The 19,392-nt window shown below is 52.0% G+C and overlaps 1 protein-coding gene across 1 annotated transcript in view; it reads right to left on the bottom strand.

Moving 5' to 3' along the window:
• LOC118796342 (ephrin type-A receptor 7-like) overlaps window positions 1–19,392 on the bottom strand; it is a 78,428-nt gene that overhangs the window by 44,040 nt on the left and 14,996 nt on the right. Inside the window, exons 2-3 of the mRNA XM_036555170.1 lie at window positions 15,862–15,926; window positions 14,074–14,743 (exon numbers count right to left, since the gene is read on the bottom strand). Of these exons, the coding sequence (XP_036411063.1) occupies window positions 14,074–14,677 (604 nt within the window). The 5' untranslated portion in view covers window positions 14,678–14,743; window positions 15,862–15,926. The remainder of the gene's footprint in view (window positions 1–14,073; window positions 14,744–15,861; window positions 15,927–19,392) is intronic.

Here is a 19,392-nt window from a genome sequence, read left to right as displayed (position 1 = left end):
CGGGATTAATGCATGAGTCTGAGGTTCCACTCAGTACACTGAGCAGAAACACAGGAACTGTAGATACAGAGGTCACGGCAGAGCAGCACAAAGCGACCTCAGCAGAAATCAGAGCAGAAACACAGGCCCAGAACCTTTTATACTGAAGCCGGAGATCTGCGTGCTGCCTCTTCAGCACAAATCTCAGCAGAAATACACAGTCATTGATACAGCATTCAGACCAAATGCCACAGTGCTTCTCTGAGTAGAAATGAAAGACCAGAACAGTGAGAAAACAAAGAAGCTCAGAAGAGGGCACAGCAGAAACACAAAAGCCTTCACGCAGCAGGACCAGCGGGGTAAAGCCCGGCCCACAGCGTGAACAGTAAATGGCTCAAGGTTGTTCTAACAATCACACCAAAGGAGACCGCTTCATTCAACACCCTTTTTAAGCTATTACCTTCAACTACATTACAACCACTACATCCCTTTTAAAACAAGTTGTATGTGGGAATGATGTATTTTTTGAACCCATCATTATTGTTCTAGGGGCATTTTTATTGTGATGGCTGTGATGTGACCGACCCCAAGTCATTGAAATCAGATCCATGCGCATATTTTGATAGCTGTAGCTGTTGCCATTGTCAGTGTGATCGGGGCATAAACAGGCTCCCTCGCACTGGTGTCTCCCCAGAGAGCCTGCAGAGAATATCTGCACACAGACCCAAAGGAACACCGACCCATCAGGCAGGATTTATCTGGATCTGCGTGCAACCCCACAACCTTGCTGACAGACACACACACACAAACACCACACACTAACAAACACACACGCCCGCACACACAGACAAGCACGCACGCCACAGATCAGAGCCAGACAGCAGTTCTGCTGATTTTCCCCTTTTTTTATTCTGGTGACCTCAATGTGTCCGTTTCTTTATTCTGATTGGTTCTCTTGTCAGCCGGGGATGACAGCGTTGCTGCTTAACTCTGCACAGCTGTAGGCGTGGAATCCGAGCTGATGGCACACGGTGGAAAAAGTCAATACAGAGGCATGCCTCTCTCATCACCGCGGTGACCGATACATCAGCATCTCCCTCCCTTTGGCGCGGCGGAGGGGCTTGCAGACAGAAGCGCCCTTCTCCAGGTCGTCTGAGAGTTCTGCTCCACTGCCCTCAGGACAAATGAACAGGACAGAGAAGGAACTGCCAATCTCCCCTGTCAGATAACCCTGTCTGGAGAGGGGATTTAAGAAAGAGGCCACCGGCACTTCAGCCAGGGAGGGAGAGACAGCGGGGCCAGCCTCTCACTCAAAGCCCTTACGTATCTTTCCCTCCACACACACACACACACACACACACACACACACACAAACACACACACACACACCACATATGTACAACCCTCACAGACCTCACACAAACACACACAGTCCTCGCACAACTCTCACACACACGCACCTTAAAGACACAAACACAGGCAATACACACATACCCCCCCCCTCTCTCTCACACACACACAGAGCACATATGCACAACCTTCATGGACCAGTCTTCACATACACACCCCCCCCCCCCCCCCCACACACACACAAAACTACCATCACACACATGAGCTGAAGGGAGTGTGATGTACCACTAGCACTGCATCACCCATACTCCAGTACCATGTGACAGCTGGCTGTCCTCCAACCACTTACCCATTACTGCTCTCATCACATCCTTCTGCAAAGGGTACTGAGGGTCGAGAGGTCAGAGGTCAAAGGTAAGGCTCTCCGAAAAACAGCTGAGAGCCCCCGCCTCATAATCTCCAGCAGGAAGGGGCTGTTCCGGTGCTCATGCGCACACGTGCCGTGATGTGAACTCCGCTCGCGCACTGTGATCACTTCTCACGATGAGAGCCAGGAGCACCATCAGCATGTTTTTCTTTTCACAGACGTTTACTTATTTATCGCTCCACTCAAACTTTCAGTCCGAGTGCAAACAAATCAAAGCACATTAAACACAGAATGCATGACAGCGCCGGGGCCACATTCTCTTTGCCAATGGCAGCCTAGTGCATTCTGTTTCACACACACATACAGGAGGACCCCAACACACACACACACACACACACACACACACACACACACAACCTCCCCTCTATCCCTTCTCCATGTCTCACTTGCTTTTCTTTTCCACTCTCTTACTGCGCATTCTGAGGATTTATTTCAGATCACAGACAAACATGCACTGGTGTCAGCTTTCCTGTGGGAGACCATCCATCGCCTTGTGGCAGTGATATGGTCAGTGAGTATGATGGATCTAATTGCATGTGTTGCTGTGTATCTAACATGTATGTGCACCAAACCATACAGTGTTGTATATGGGCTGTAGGTATGTGCACTGTACTGTAAATATGGTTTTTCTGTGTAAATGCAATGCTACAATGTGCTTGTGCGTGACTGTGTGTGAGCACATGTGCATTTTCACTTCTCAGTCCAGGAAGTCCTTCCAAACCAGAGAGGCCCTCATAACTCTCACTCTGCACCCTCAACCCAGTGACCCTGGCTTCACGTACACAAGGAATCCCCTGATAAGCACCATCTCTGCCCCTCTTTGTCTCTCTCTCACACACACACACACTCCCACACGTACATGCATGAATAAAAAATGGCACACGATGGAGAAAAGATGGGAGGGCCATGAATTAGTGATGCTGGACAATTTGCCGTTTCAGAATCCAAACGCAACAAAAATGGTAAGCCAATGCTCACAAGACCCTGGAGAGTTGCAGCACAGGAAAGGATGATGGAGATGAATCATGGATCAGGAAGAGAGCGAGACAGCAAAGGAAGAAGAAGGAACAAGAGACAAGAGGGAGGAAGAGAAACAGGAAGAGACGGAAGCCACACAGAGGGGTTTCTCCCATCTGCCTCCTCTTTGACTCACAAACAGGCCAACACCCGTTCCTCAGAAACAGAGGCCGTTCGGTCGGCACCCGTTCCTCAGAAACAGAGGCCGTTCGGTCGGCACTGGTGCCTCAGAAACAGAGGCCGTTCAGTCGGCACCAGTACCTCAGAAACAGAGGCCGTTCAGTCGGCACCGGTGCCTCAGAAACAGAGGCCGTTCAGTCGGCAACGGCGCCTCAGAAACAGAAGGGTCCGTATCACTGGTGCCTCAAACAGGTGACTCACTCAATATCAGTGCCTCAGAAACAGAAGCGACTCACTCAGTATCAGTGCCTCAGAAACAGAAGCGACTCACTCAGTATCAGTGCCTCAGAAACAGATGGGACTCACTCAGTATCAGTGCCTCAGAAACAGAAGCGACTCACTCAGCATCAGTGCCTCAGAAACAGAAGCGACTCACTCAGTATCAGTGCCTCAGAAACAGAAGGGACTCACTCAGTATCAGTGCCTCAGAAACAGAAGCGACTCACTCAGCATCAGTGCCTCAGAAACAGAAGCGACTCACTCAGTATCAGTGCCTCAGAAACAGAAGGGACTCACTCAGTATCAGTGCCTCAGAAGGAGAGCCCCTTCATCAGTATCAGTGCCTCAGAGAGGTCACAGGTTCAGAGGTGCCTCAGAAAGGAAGGCCACTCCTTCAGCTGCAGCGTGACTGCCGAGCACTCGCGTGGATCGTGAGCTAACAGGCCTTACAGAACCTGAGGCAGATGAGCAGGCTCCCACCCAGCCTGCAGCGAGAGGGGCTCAGGCATTGGAAGAGGAATTAAAAACAACAACAACACACAACCCCGCCCCCGCCAGGGGCACAGAGGGGGTTCATCGTGCCAGTGAAGCTCCTCAGTGTGTGTGAGCAGTAAGGGCAGGCAAAGTCAGCGCGAGCACAAACTCCTTCAGATAAAGTTGAGTTTGAGAGCGCGGCGGGCGCAGGAAGGGGAGCCGGGCGATCTGCTCTGCTCTCTCAGATATCGATCTTCCCGTTTGTCTGATTGTTTGTTTGTTAGTCTGTGTTTTTCTAGCAGCGCCGCTTTTTTCCGCGGGAGGTTTTTCTCTCTCTTTTTTTGGGCTGAGAAAACAAGGCCAGCAGAGAAGGGGGGGGGCGTTAAGTGAACGCGCGACTGAGGGAGTCCCTGGCGGTGCCCAGGCCGGAGAGGGAGGCGGTGTGTCCCGGCCCTCCTCCTAATTGGCATTCCGCTCCTGCGTGCCGGGCACGGATCAATCCTGCCCCCACGCCGGCCGCACGGTAACCCGTCCGCCCCTGCCGACCTGTCACAGAGCAGCAGCCATGCCGTCACCTGGGAGGGAGACGGGATCGATCTGAGCGCGGGGAGAGATCCCCGTGCCCGGGACAGGGGTGAGAGGTGCGGGGCGAGGGGCGCGATCAGCACGCCGCATCATGCAGAGTTTAACAGCGGCCTCACGCAGTGGGACACATCCACAGGAACGGAGGGGTGATGGAACACAGAGCACGCAGGGGGGGGATCAATAATGCACAGGGCAGGGGGGGAAAGTTTGCCTTTCACAAAAAGGCAGCTGCTCAAACCGCTGCAAGAGGAAGTTTTTCCCAGAGAAACACATGTTCAAAGACACGCGCAGACAAAGTTGCACTAAAAACACACACTGTGGGATAAACAGTGTCACAGACACTATAACTCCCACACACAGCCAGCTAACAGCCTCAGATACAGCCAGGCTGCACTGACGAAGCCTGTCCCTGTAGAGTCTGCATTCTGAAATGCTGCTCCTTGTGGAAATCCCCGCTGGGCAGCTCAGGCCAGCACAGACAAACATTTACAGAAATATAAACAAATACAAACAAAGACCTTCACATTAAATCCCATTCTGTGACCTCACATGGATACACTATGAATACTGGTCTCTGACCTCCCACAGCAACAGTCCAAACCTGACACTCACCCCCTGTCCCCCCACACCTCCCCACTTCCCAGCCGTGGTGTGGAAGACCTCAGGAGAAGCCTGGCTGATGTGCGCCTTTGAGGAGGAAGAGATTAGGAATGGGGCTGTATTCAAATTTATTTAAATTAAGATCCATTTCCTCATGGAGAAACGTACATTCCTAAACCCTCCCCAAATCCAAATTAATCTTTCAGAAATGCAGAACAGTGACAGTTTTGGCTTTTGTGTGTGTGAGCATGTGTGTTATGAATATAGGAAGTGAGTGTGAGTATGTGCGTTTTCAGAATCCCTGCATTAGAGAGGTAATACGCACAGTGCATCTATTATGAATGAGATTCTGGGTTGGGGTTTAGAGATGTCTCCACACAGAAACCAGCACACAGTTTCCTGATAACATGCAAATAGAGCCCCTGAAGGTCAAACTAGACCTTGTCCCACTCCCCCGTCACAGATAATATATTCCGGTGATGGGGGTGGGAGGTTTCTCTGCTATTCTCCCAATGGCCCTTATCTGTGGTGTCGCACCAAATTTATTCCCCTTCTCCCAGGTGTCACACAGAATTTATTCCCCTGGCTGCAACGTCTGTCCCTCATCCACGTCTATCTGAAGGAGAGCAGCGAGGGATCGGTGGGGGAATAAACTGTCTCCGCTGTCCCCTTGGTCCTCGGATAATTAAATTATCTGAGGACAGGCAAGCTGTCCTCGTCTCACCCGCTCTCCTCACCATGTGACCACGGCAGTCGAAATACGTGACTAACTTTTTTAGTCCCACTCCTGAGCTTTTTGGCCATTTGAATAATTGGCTCCGGATCTTAGCCAGATGCCCCCAGACAGGCCTCACTCTCTGTGAACGGAGCAGCGGAGATGAGCTTTCCTTCCCCCTGCTCCAGGACTGGCCATGCCCTCCCGCCGGCCCACGGCGGGTACAGGTGTCCCCCGCTCTCGGGCACAAAAACGGCCGCATCACGTGACCGCCATCACAAGACCAGACAGCAGCTTCATAATGAGTGGAACGACCTGCTGGGTTTTTACAATCAACACAGCTGGTGTCCTCTCTCAGCGCACCTGACCTGAGAAAACCAGAGCAATCCTGTTCCGAGCCTATACACAGAACTTTTACCACAACAGCCACAAACACACCAGCAAAAAAAATCTGTTTCAATATTTTCCAAAGATCTAAGTGGCTTTAAAAATGCATTAGTTATGAAAAACTACTGTGCCGACATTAATATTTGATGGGAAATTATCCCCGTTTAAAGCCACAAACTGTGTGAGTGTCCTTGTTGTGTGGCGACACAGGCTGTGGATGATTGCGCTCTTAAAACTTTAATTGCGGCTCATCTGCATTACGGCTGCTGGACCCGTAACGCTGGCAGCATGTTTAAGGAGCCCCCCCGATCCCTGCCAGGTGGTCCCCGGCAGCTCGTCAGCAGCGGGAGAAGCAGTCCCTCTTTCCAAACGCACCCCGGGCGGCTCAGGGCTGCTCTGGCGGCAGTTGGGAACACGCGTGCGCGTTGCCTGAGAAAAGGCCATGATTCACAGCGAATGAAATGTCACCCGCACGGCGCCGCTCCCCTGCAGAGTAATTGAATTTCGCAGTCACATAAACAGCTATCGGAAACGCCGTCGCCGCCGCCGATGCTCCCGCCGCCGCCGCACTTCACCCTTTGTACACCCGCCCCCCCCACCCCCCGTCCCCCCCCCCCCGTCTCCACGGGGGCGCGAGAGAGAGAGGGTCCCGTGAGGGGGGGAGAGGAGTCGGACACAGACAGGCCTCTGGGGAGTGCTCAGTGTGGGTAAATAAATAAACCCATAATGAATAAACACAGGACAAACACACACACACACACACACACACACACACACACACACACACACACACACACAGAGGCTTGGCTGACATCCACACATCACCGTGATCACACCTGCGGGGACCTGTCTATGCCAGCAGCTTTGGGGGGCCAGTCTGCAAATTGCGGCTCCTACAGGGGGGCGCTTCCCCACCCGCCAGCCGGCCAGGGTTTTACCGAACAACCACAAACACAGCAAAGCCCCCGATCTGTACACTCTGTCCCTAATAGCCTCTCAGCTCCCTCTCCCTGCCCTCCTCCCTCTCTCGGGGACGGTAATCGTCCTTGATCACACTGACTCCCGGAGGTAAGGTTTGTGAACACTGTTCCAGACTAGCTCGCCTGGTTGAAAATAAAATGATGCAAAATACAAGGAAGAGCTATCCACCCACACGCACAGAAATAAAGAATTCCGGAAAATAAAGAGGTGTGTATGTGAGCTTGCAAGTGTTGGAGAAGGCAGGGGGGATTTTAGACTTGTGTTCCACAACTTTACTACATTACTTTAAATGTTTGTTTTTCCCAACGGTCTAAAATGAATCTGGAAAAAGGCTTTTTAGTATTTTTGGTGCCAACTGACTGGAGCGCTCTGCCTGCCCACCTAAAAAGCATTAGAAACTTGATCATGTCCAAAGCAGTTTCAGAGTGTTCTTGCAGCTGAATGCTGAAGAGTCATTTACTGTGCTTGTTTTTATGCCATTTGACGGGGTGGAATGGGTTTTCTGTGCCGCTGCATCGCCCCCCCGGGACGCTGCGTTTCAAGGGTTCCAACCTGCAAACAAAAAGTCTGAATAAACAGAAACACTATGTGCTGCTGCTCTCCGCTTTGAGAGGGTGGACACAGGGTGAACAGGTGGGCCCACCTGTAAAGGCTGCTCCACTCCACAGTGCCATCGCAGATGTTCGCTGTGCTCGAGTGCGTGTGGGAGTGAGTGTGTGTACATCTTAGCATGTGCATATGTATGTGCAGGCGAGTGTGAGAAAGACTGACTGTGAGTGAATGAGTGTGCGTATGTATTAGCATGTGCTTGTGTATGTGTAGTTTTAACTGTGAGAAAGACATGCATGTCTGAGCGTGACTGAGTGTGTGTGTGTGTTAGTGTGTGTGTGTGTGTGTTGATGTGAGCGTGTGTGTGTGTGTGTGTGTATGTGTGTGTGTGTTGATGTGAGCGTGTGTGTGTGTTGATGTGAGCGTGTGTGTGTGTTGATGTGAGCGTGTGTGTGTGTGTGTGTGTGTGTATGTGTGTGTGTGTGTGTGTTGATGTGAGCGTGTGTGTGTGTTGATGTGAGCGTGTGTGTATGTGTGTGAGTGTGAGTGTCTGTGTGGGTGTTTTGATGTGGACGTGTGTGTATGTGTGTGGTGGTGTGTGTGTGTGTGTGTGTGTGTGTGTGTGTGTGTGTGTGTGTGTGTGTGTGTATGTGTGTGGTGGTGTGTGTGTGTGTATGTGTGTGTGTGTGTGTGTGTGTGTGTGTGTGTGTGTGTGTGTGTTTTGATGTGGACGTGTGTGTGTGTGTGTGTGTGTGTGTGTGTGTGTGTGTGTTTTGATGTGGACGTGTGTGTATGTGTGTGGTGGTGTGTGTGTGTGTGTGTGTGTGTGTGTGTGTGTGTGTGTGTGTGTGTGTGTGTATGTGTGTGTGTGTGTGTGTGTGTGTGTGTGTGTGTGTGTGTGTGTGTGTGTGTGTGTATGTGTGTGGTGGTGTGTGTGTGCTGATGTGTGCGTGTGCGTGTGTGTGAGTGTGTGTGTGTGTGTGTGTGTGTGTGTGTGTGTGAGTGTGCGTGTGTGTGTGTGTGAGTGTGTGTGTGTGAGTGTGCGTGTGTGTGTGTGTTGATGTGGGTGTGTGAGTGTGTGTGTGTGAGTGTGTGTGTGTGAGTGTGTGTGTGTGTGTGTGTGTGTGTGTGTGTGTGTGTGAGTGTGCGTGTATGTGCGTGTATGTGTGTGTGTGTGTGTGTGTGTGTGTGTGTGAGTGTGCGTGTGTGTGTGTGTGTGTGTGTGTGTGTGTGTGAGTGTGCGTGACAGCGTATGAGAAACATCAGGATGCAGGCATGCTTGAAAATGCCATCCTCGTTAGAGGGTAACAGTGGAGGTGACAAACACACAGACGCGATGAGGGGGAAAAGCAGCTCTGCTCTCCAGCAGAAACACACTCTGCAGTGCTGCGTGGGGGCTGCCCGGGGGGAGCCCATGGAGGAGAGCAGCGCCTCCCTCCTCAGGACTCCCAGCAGAAACACACTCTGCAGTGCTGCGTGGGGGCTGCCCGGGGGGAGCCCATGGAGGAGAGCAGCGCCTCCCTCCTCAGGACTCCCAGCAGAAACACACTCTGCAGTGCTGCGTGGGGGCTGCCCGGGGGGAGCCCATGGAGGAGAGCAGCGCCTCCCTCCTCAGGACTCCCAGCAGAAACACACTCTGCAGTGTGTGTGGGGGCTGCCCGGGGGGAGCCCATGGAGGAGAGCAGCGCCTCCCTCCTCAGGACTCCCAGCAGAAACAAACTCTGCAGTGTGCGTGGGGGCTGCCCGGGGGGAGCCCATGGAGGAGAGCAGCGCCTCCCTCCTCAGGACTCCCAGCAGAAACACACTCTGCAGTGTGTGTGGGGGCTGCCCGGGGGGAGCCCATGGAGGAGAGCAGCGCCTCCCTCCTCAGGACTCCCAGCAGTCACAGCTCCTCGGGGTTCCATGTGGAAGCTAACACAGGCCTGGACACAGCTCTGTGCTACACCCCCTGCCAAAGAACAATCCCCATCCTAGCACCATCATACACAATGGAGCAATACTTTTTACACTGACCAAAAATATATGTATATGGCAATACTATACTGTTAACCTCACCTTAAAGATCAACATTTATATTTGTTTTCTAGTTGTAAAGAAAAGCCCTCCCGAGAAAAAGGAGCTTAAAGTCAGATAAAGACCCGTGGGAGAGTTGTGGAGGCGCGGCAGTGTGCTGGAGTAAAGGAGGAGGACGGCAGGCGGCTGGAGGTGAGCTGCCGGCTGGGCTCCTTCCCCTCCCACCCCCAGCAGCATCACTCAGGCCTCACCCCCCCTGCCCACCCACTTTCAGCAGCAGCCTGTAACTACATTAGACCTCATTGGCCAAAATGCAATTAGCGTTATTATTATTCTGGGGAGGGCGCGTTACTGTGGCGGCGGCGCGGGAGACAGCGGGCATTAGCGGGCATTAGCGGGGATGGCGGGGATGTGCCGCCCGCTCCTGCGCTCCCAGCAGATGGGTACGGGGTGGCGCGCTGCCAGCAGGAGCCGGGGCAGACTGGCGAATAGCAACGCAGACGCCAGCCTGCAAATCTTTTCCTGTCAACGCCCCCCCCCTCCCCTCCACCCCAGTGCATTAATCCCACCCGCCCCACAAAATGCCTGCTTTAACCTCCCTCACCTGCCGCACCGCACGTCTCCCCGCGGGCCCCCCCGTCCCTGACAGGGGACCCGCAAAGCTGTTTTATGAAGCCTCCGGCCGCAGGTGAGCGTGTGATTTAGGGAGCAAATAAAGGAGTCACTGGAGAGAGGAGGGACGGAGCGAGAGAAACAGCAGCACCCTCCAGAAAGGCAGGTTTACCAATTACCCCACTGCAGCGGGTTATACCTGCGTGCTTAATTAATTACAGACAAACAGACACTTTGTGCAGAGAGGTGCATGGAGAATCAGGCAACACGCTCTGCTTCCTCCTTCCTGCGGTCCGCTCAGAGCAGCAGTCCAGCAGAGTGTGTGTTACAGACAGCGGAGGTAAGCCTGGTATGCTGGGAAAACTTCACACTCGCGTGCGCACACACAAGCGCACCCAGACATAAGTGCACACACACAGGAAGATAATCACTGTTCTTTAACAGATGGCTTCCCTAAGGTTCATCTCAGTTATGCACTACATTACATCACAATCTCTCTCTCACCTTTTCCATCCCTAATGGCTGGCATAATCCCCAAGGAAAGAGGAAGTCAGATGTGAGTGGATCACACCAGTCATACTCACCTCACATGCCTCCCTCAGTCCCTACACGCCTCTCAGTCCCTACATGCCTCCCTCAGTCCCTACACGCCTCCCTCAGTCCCTACACGCCTCTCAGTCCCTACATGCCTCTCTCAGTCCCTACACGCCTCCCTCAGTCCCTACATGCCTCTCAGTCCCTACATGCCTCTCTCAGTCCCTACACGCCTCCCTCAGTCCCTACATGCCTCTCTCAGTCCCTACACGCCTCCCTCAGTCCCTACACGCCTCCCTCAGTCCCTACACGCCTCTCAGTCCCTACATGCCTCTCTCAGTCCCTACATGCCTCCCTCAGTCCCTACACGCCTCTCAGTCCCTACATGCCTCTCTCAGTCCCTACACGCCTCTCAGTCCCTACACGCCTCCCTCAGTCCCTACACGCCTCTCAGTCCCTACACGCCTCCCTCAGTCCCTACACGCCTCCCTCAGTCCCTACACGCCTCCCTCAGTCCCTACATGCCTCTCTCAGTCCCTACACGCCTCCCTCACTCCCTACATGCCTCTCTCAGTCCCTACATGCCTCTCTCAGTCCCTACACGCCTCTCAGTCCCTACATGCCTCCCTCAGTCCCTACATGCCTCCCTCAGTCCCTACATGCCTCCCTCAGTCCCTACATGCCTCCCTCAGTCCCTACATGCCTCTCTCAGTCCCTACACGCCTCTCTCAGTCCCTACATGCCTCTCTCCCACTACGAAACTCCTCATTCTGTAAATGCCCCTTTCACTAAAACACCCCCTTCTATAAATGCCCCTTTCATAACAAAATTTCCCTTACTATAAATCCCTAATTTTTTTTTCCTCTCAGGAGAAAAATGCCCTCTCTCTAAGTGCTTCCAACTATCCACACCTCTCAGAACAAACTTCCTTAGAAATGTTCAGGCTTGACCAAAATTTAACTGCAAAACACAATATATTCATGGCTGCTTCATTTCACATACCTCAGATGTTTGGGGAAACAAACGCTTGCTCTGTGTGTAATTTTGGAGACAATTTATCATTGTGGTCAAGGATACATTTTACTGCCTGTTCATTTTGTGAATTCACCTAAAAATGGCTGCAGTTGCTTGCCAGCTTGACTTTCCCATCTACCACTAAATCAAGCCTTTAATAAACACAGTTTGTTCCCTCTGAAGCCAGGAAGCGCTTGGGAATAGGCCAAACGTCTCCTCACTGTGCTTAAAATGTCTATAAAGAGTTTCGAAAAAGGTGCTCAGCACAAAGCAGAACTGCTCCTGTCATTCGCCCGCACTGCCTGAGGAGTGTGCTTTCATCTGGGGAAAAGAAAAATTATGGGAAGAAAAAGCAGTAAAGTCTGGGACCTTCTCCAGATCAAAGGACCGGGGTACATGCATCTACATCCACCTACATGACCGTGTCCTGGGAGCCCGCTGTTACACACTTTAACGCCACACGTGGAGTTCAGCAGAGGCATAAGCTGTGAAAAATGTATTTGTGCATTCTGGACAAATCAACCCCCCAGTTATCACAGAGCTGATTGCCAGCATCAGTGCACCTTTACACACGGAAACGCCCCCGGCACGAGCCCATGTCCTCCAGCATGCAGGAGGCCCTCCTCTCGCTTACATGTAATCACATATGATCATACAGCTGCAGTCAAAGCACAGCACCGCACACTCCACTGCACTCCACAGACCACAGCCACTTAACACACAATCAGCATCTACTCATCGGCCGCTCGATAGTTATCGAGCCGCTGCGGGAACACACCTCACACTCCCTCACACACAGGCGTCAGCCCACGCACACTGCCTGACACACACACGGACACACGCGCGTGAAGGCGCTCGGACACACAGAGAGACGCGCACACACGGGAGACAGTAGACAGATTCCCTGCCTAATTCCACAGTTTAGTGAAGCATTACCGCTGATCAATAGCGCCGGAGCTCGGGGAGCGAGATCGCTGCCGTTGCATATTCATGTCATTAAGAGTGAATAGAGCAATAATCCACAGAGGCCGGGCTGATGGGGAGTGACAGGGCCGAGAGCGGGCCTCCACAGGGGGGCCCTTCCCCACCCCGCGCTCTGCAACTCACTCACTCACTCATCTATTGTTGGCTCATTAAAAGGGGGGAGAGGGGGTCCGTGATTCAGCATCTCCCCCCAGCCGCTGTCTCTCCCGCTGCGTGCGCGGCTCCGGACTGCGCAGTCAAATCAGTCGGCATGGCAACTCAAAAAGCACGCGGAGCTGGTGTAACGCTATCCTCTGTCTGTCTGTCTGAGTGACTGTCTTTTTTATGTCTGTCTGTCATTCCATCATGACAAAAAGAGGAGACATTTCTTTTTGATGAGTTCTTACCAGTATCCAACACCTAGGTTTAATTTATTTTAAAGATAAAGTTAAGCTTCAAAAAGAGTTTCAAGATGTGTTACACCATTACAGGCTATTTATTCTAAAGTGAACTGAAATGCCGTGGGAGGACGATGGGGGACTGGAGGTGTGGGGATAGTGTAAACCCCACTACAGCACCTTCCTGTGTCACCTGTGGTCCAGTAGCCCAGATTCCCCATCACCCTCTCCAGCCTCTCCCTGACTGGGGCTGCTTCCGTTCTCTGAGAGTTTCACAGTTCAGCCACTCACAGGAAGCACACAGCAGACCAAGTGTGAAGTGTGCGAGAGGCCGCAAGCTGAGAATTGTGGGATACCGATGCTCGCTCTCAGCCAGCGCCCACACGTGCATCTTGTCCCTATTGCTTGGCTATATTTGCTCCGTCTTCTCCCTGTTGGCTTACCCACTCCACCCCCATTGCGAGTGGAACCAATCACAGTGTCAGACTAAGGGGGGAGGGGCCACTGCCAGACGCCAGCCATAAGCCTTTCTGCAGAGACCAAACAGCACTCACATGTCCTTCCAGACAAACAGCTTGCTGCCTGGGGCACGAGTCGACTACAACTCCCACGCTGCATTGCACAATCTCTCAAGATGGGCTGTGAAAGATCCTGCCTGCAGACTGCTTTCGTCTCCCTGTGATGGCCATGCAGAGTCATGGTGACCTCAGGGACACAGAGTTACTCGAGCCTCAGCACAACCTGCTTATGAAATGACTAAGTTTCGAGTGTCAGCAAAAGGTGGACTGGACCATAGCCAATACCCACACATGAGAAAACAGAACTTTGTGTGCCAGTATGTGTGTACACTGTGGGGGGATTTCTATGGAGTCCCTACTCTCAAGCAGGAATATAACCACCTGACATTTCCCTCAGGAGAAACCCTGAGAAGGATCACGCTGAAAGAAAAATTGTAACCCCACACTGGAGGTTCGCCATCCCCAACTCCATAACTCCTAATAGTGACCTTCCATAGATACGCACTACCCCGCGGTACCCCACTCCCCCGCCCCCCCCCTCTGGGCGCGGCCTCTCACCCTCGCAGCTGCTGTGGCCCTCCTCGAAGCCGGCGCTGCAGCTGCACTTCCCGATGGGCACCAGCCACTCCCCCTCGGCGCTGCAGTGCATCCTGGGAGGGCTGTCCGTGTCCACCTCCGAGTTGTTGACGCAGGTGCCGCGCACCTCCACCAGCGTGGCGAAGGCGGCCTCTGCCACCGTGTCGGGGAAGATGGCCAGGTTCTGCACGGTGGACAGGCAGCGCTTGTAGTAGACGCGCACGGACACCAGCGCCACGCAGGCGCCCACATCCTGGAAGGCCAGGTGGAAGCCCTTGCGGTTGAGGTGGCCGATCTCACGCACCTCCGTGTTGAGCTTCATCTTGCGCTCGCCCAGGTCTCCCTGCGTGAAGCTCTCGTCGGCCGCGATGGTGTCGATCTTGGTGTAGCGGTCCTCGCGCGCCACGCGGCCCAGGTCCCAGTCGGACTCGGCGTACAGCAGGTTGAAGGTCTCCTTGCAGGTGCCCGCCACGCCGGGGATGCTGTTGCAGTCGCGCAGGGTGAACTGCAGCTCGATGAAGATGCGCTGCCCGTTCTGCCGCCAGATCCAGCCCGTCTGCAGCCAGTTGTTCTGGTTGGGCTCCATCACGTTGCACACCTGGTAGGTCCGGATGGGCTTGTACTTCTCATCCACCCCGCTGATCTCCTCCCACTGCGGGGAAGGAGGGACAGGAGAAGAGAGGAGAAGGGGAGAGAAGAGGAGGAGAAAGAGGTGGAGAGGGAGGTGAAGAAAGGAGAGGGAGAGAAAACAGAGGCAAGAGGGACAGAGGAAAGAGAAGGAAAGGGAAGTGAGAAGAAAACAGAGGAAAGAGGATTAATACAGTGGACCCGCATATGTAATATGAAAGAATACAGGGATCTACATTAACGGTTGCCCGATGGAAGCAAAACGGTTAATGTTAAACCCTGGAATACCTTTAACACACTGAACAATACCTCTCTTTATATCTCCACAGAACAATAAAGCCACACTACAACCCCTAGTGCGTTTCTACAGAAAGAGTATGTCTCTAGGTTGAATGTGAGTATGCCTACAATGAATAATTCATCACAAAAAGTGTTTATGTTTCCACATAAAGGGAGAGTACGTCTCTATGTAGACTCACAGCTGAAGCCAGAGGCACCAGGGAACTCAGTAGAGTGGATTTAATCACTGCCAGGTCCTGAATTAACAAGGTAAATAAATAACAGCTTGCAGAGAGACAAAAAAATACACAGCCAACCTTTCCCTCGACTACAGGGAGCGTAAACAGCGTGGCATTGTGCAGGTAGTGTTATATCGGCAGTAATGGGAGTGCGTAATTACCTAGCTGCAGTCAGTTGATCATGTAGCCGGGCGACACTCAGTTTCATTTGGATTCTGGATCATCTATGGTTCAATTTGCGCATTTCGTGGCACGATGACCTGCCTGGGATGAGCGCATTTATTCATTTGCTGATGCAATCTATTTTTGGGAGGGAGACGGGGCTAAATCTGGGTAGTGGGACTGGAGTGAGGTGGATGGCCAGCTGTCTAATGTGTGCCCATTTGAGTATAGTGCTCTCTGGAGCGCTGCCCAAACCGTTAAGTACCAGCTCTCTGTGAAGAAGTGTAGCTGTAGCACGCGTGCAAACACACGCACGCACACACGGGCGCGCGCACACACACACACACACACACACACACACACACACACACACACACACACACACACACACACACACACACACACACACACACACACACACACAAGCGCACGGGCACCGCCGTGAGCCGAGGGGAGCACTTACTCCATTGGAAGGGTGTGAGGTCCAACCCAGCTCTGCCTGAGACTCCTTTGAATTCAACAGCACAACTGAAAGAGAGGAAAGAGCAGAGGTGTTACAGAGCAGTCAACAGCGGAGTCAAGCACGAGTGCCACACACACACAGCAGAGCCGCAAACCAGTCAACGTGCAGCAGGAGAGTGTGCTGGCAGTTCTGTCTGGTGCCCCCCCTCTTCACATACACACACACACACACACACACACACACACACACACACACAGCAGAGCCGCAAACCAGTCAACGTGCAGCAGGAGAGTGTGCTGGCAGTTCTGTCTGGTGCCCCCCCTCTTCACGTACACACACACACACACACACACACACACACACACACACACACACAGCAGAGCCGCAAACCAGTCAACGTGCAGCAGGAGAGTGTGCTGGCAGTTCTGTCTGGTGCCCCCCCTCTTCACGTACACACACACACACACACACACACACACACACACACACACACACACAGCAGAGCCGCAAACCAGTCAACGTGCAGCAGGAGAGTGTGCTGGCAGTTCTGTCTGGTGCCCCCCCTCTTCACGTACACACACACACAGCAGACAGACCGCTTTACAGAGTGATCTTTGAACTCAATCTAATAGCCTATTTAAAGTTAAATACTACTACTGCTACTATGAGGAATAATGATTATCATCATCATCATCATAATTATAATAATTCTAACGGCATTAATTTCTTGATCTTACAGTAGATTATTAACTCAGTACAGCTGGGTGGAAAGCGACCTACATGGAAATCCCCCTCAATCAAAGCTTGATAGCAGAATTTCAGTAATGGATATTAATCAAGTGTGCAAAACTATTTACTTTTTTAGTTCGCTCTGCCATGAACACTAATGCAATGTAATGAGTGGGAAGGCAGCATGCAGCAGCCTGCACCTGCTGCTCCTGTTTCTGTGAAAGTGGATCCAAACCCATCTCTCCCGCTGCCGCCTCGCCGGAGTCAGACGCTGACTCCCACCTGTGCCGGGCGGGCAGCCTCACCCGCACACGCTGACTCCTTCACCAGCACACAGCTGCCAGGGCCAGTGTATCAGGCAGCACCACAGACAGCAATACATCAGCACCATGGACAGCTCTCACTGGCCTTTAACATCAGCACCACAGACAGCTCTCACTGGCCTTTAACATCAGCACCACAGACAGCTCTCACTGGCCTTTAACATCAGGACCACAGACAGCTCTCACTGGCCTTTAACATCAGCACCACAGACAGCTCTCACTGGCCTTTAACATCAGCACCATGGACAGCTCTCACTGGCCTTTAACATCAGCACCACAGACAGCTCTCACTGGCCTTTAACATCAGGACCACAGACAGCTCTCATTGGCCTTTAACATCAGCACCACAGACAGCTCTCACTGGCCTTTAACATCAGCACCACAGACAGCTCTCACTGGCCTTTAACATCAGCACCACAGACAGCTCTCATGGGCCTCAAAAAACCAGAACCACAGAGGAGTCTCATGTGCCATGAAACATCAGGACCACAGACAGCTCTCATGGGCAGTGGTGCATCAGTAACACAGACAGCATTCTCGAGCAACTCGAGCACTCTTCAGCAACGACACATCCGCACCAAGGACAGCGCACAAGCACTTCCACCTAAGCAACAGACAACTGCTCACCTTCCCTAATGAATTCCACACAAACTCTATTCTCCAACCCCCCCGACACACGCGCACAATGCAGAGCCCCAAGCCCTGCCGCTGCGCCTCGCAGATAACGGGCAGGCCTTCAACACAGGCCGCGAGAGAGGAGCCGCGGAGAGGAGCTGGCAGAGCAGGCGGTGGAGGAGAGGGACCCCACCGCGCAGGGAGTCCCCGCACAGCTCTCACACTCACACGCAGGACGGCAGCTGATGGACAGGCCCTGCTCTGGGGGCTGAGCCAGGGAGGGAGGGAGGGAGGGAGGTCAGCAGGGACTGCAGCACAGATGCATTACCCTGCCGGGCCTTTTTAAACCGTCCTACTTTAATGGTTCTATCTGCAATGAATGGAGAATGACACATTAATAATAAAAAAAACACACTAATGAAAGTGAAGATTGTGATACCAATAAACTGTAAGGTCCGGTTCCAGGTGTCAGACATCCATTAGTTCCTAGATGTATCTGCTGCTGAAAGCTGTTTTTGCTATCACTTCAGTCAACTGTTATTGGCAAATTCAGTGATATATATGGCCGGGCCCCTGCACAGTGTGTCAATATAGCTTCACGGTTGTTCATAACGGCAAACAGTTTAATTGAAATAACCCCTATTAGCAGCCTGAGGCTGAGGAGAGTGAAAATACTGACATGAGGATATGGTCAAGGCCACAGACATAAACCCACAAGTCCAACAGTCCTTCCCACCAGTAACCACCAGTTTCCCCTCCCAACATTACCCAAAGGCAGCCGCTGCCACTCACTGGTAAAGGGTGGCTGGAAAGCAGTTCAACAGCAGTCCAATAGCGGTTCAATAATGGTTCACCTCAAATGCACACGAGCCCAGAGGAGCCGCTGTAGTGCCTCTGCCCAGGGCCCGCAAGCCTCTCCTCTCTTCAGAAGAGCTCTCCCATTTCAACTTCGCAATAAAACTGTCACTGCTGCAGCCCCTTTGCTGTTGCATACTCACACTGCTTTCAAACACAAGTAAAAGAAGATCAATCACAGAGATGAGCTGTTCATTCATATAATTTGTCCAACAGCTTCACCCAAATGTCAATCAAAACCAAGAGCTGTGCCATAGTGTGCCCCATCAAGACCCCCTGCATATATACAGAGCCCAAAATTAACTTCTTGGTCTACCAGCCAGCTTGGATGGCAGATTAAAAAAAAATCACCAGCCAGTCAGATTTTTCACAAGCCAAAATAATTTATTGCAAACAAAGCTTTGAACTGGTTCTTGCAAGGTATACATCAGTATAATAGCGAGATCATATTATAAAGCTCAAAATACCTAGCCAACAAGATAACATTGAATCTAAAGATGCCTGTTGAACAACAGTAATGTTTGCTATTAACGCTAGCCAGCTCTTTAGTTAGCCAGACAGACATTATTTGAGCAGATAAAAATGAAGTTGAAATTAGATGTACCGGCACTGCCACTCAGAATCAGAGCAGCTCTGAACATGGTCTTCATGCATCTGCCATCTCTTCACTCAGTGTAGTTAGCATCTAATTTTTTTAAATCCACAGTTGAGCCAGTCATCGAAATATGCAACGTGACAGAAATGGTTAAGGGTATAATTAATGTTACCTCCCAGACCGAAACTCTTCCCGTGGTGGAAGAACTTGCATCACATTGTCATAAAAAGCTTGTTATTGGACTACCAGAGACTGTACAGAGATGGCAAACAGGAGATTTCAAAATGAGAGGCCCTGCCTGACTTACAGTACAAAAACCAACAGGAACTAGACTGAAAGGGATGCGTTTTACAAGCTGCTTTGACTAACGTAGCAGGATGTGATCTTTTTTTTTTCCTTTTTCCCCCACACACA

This window comes from Megalops cyprinoides, chromosome 21 (assembly GCF_013368585.1).
Source record: "Megalops cyprinoides isolate fMegCyp1 chromosome 21, fMegCyp1.pri, whole genome shotgun sequence".
Taxonomy (NCBI): Eukaryota; Metazoa; Chordata; class Actinopteri; order Elopiformes; family Megalopidae; genus Megalops; species Megalops cyprinoides.
Note: the sequence above shows the minus strand (reverse complement) of the source record. Positions and strands in the feature narration are given on the sequence as shown.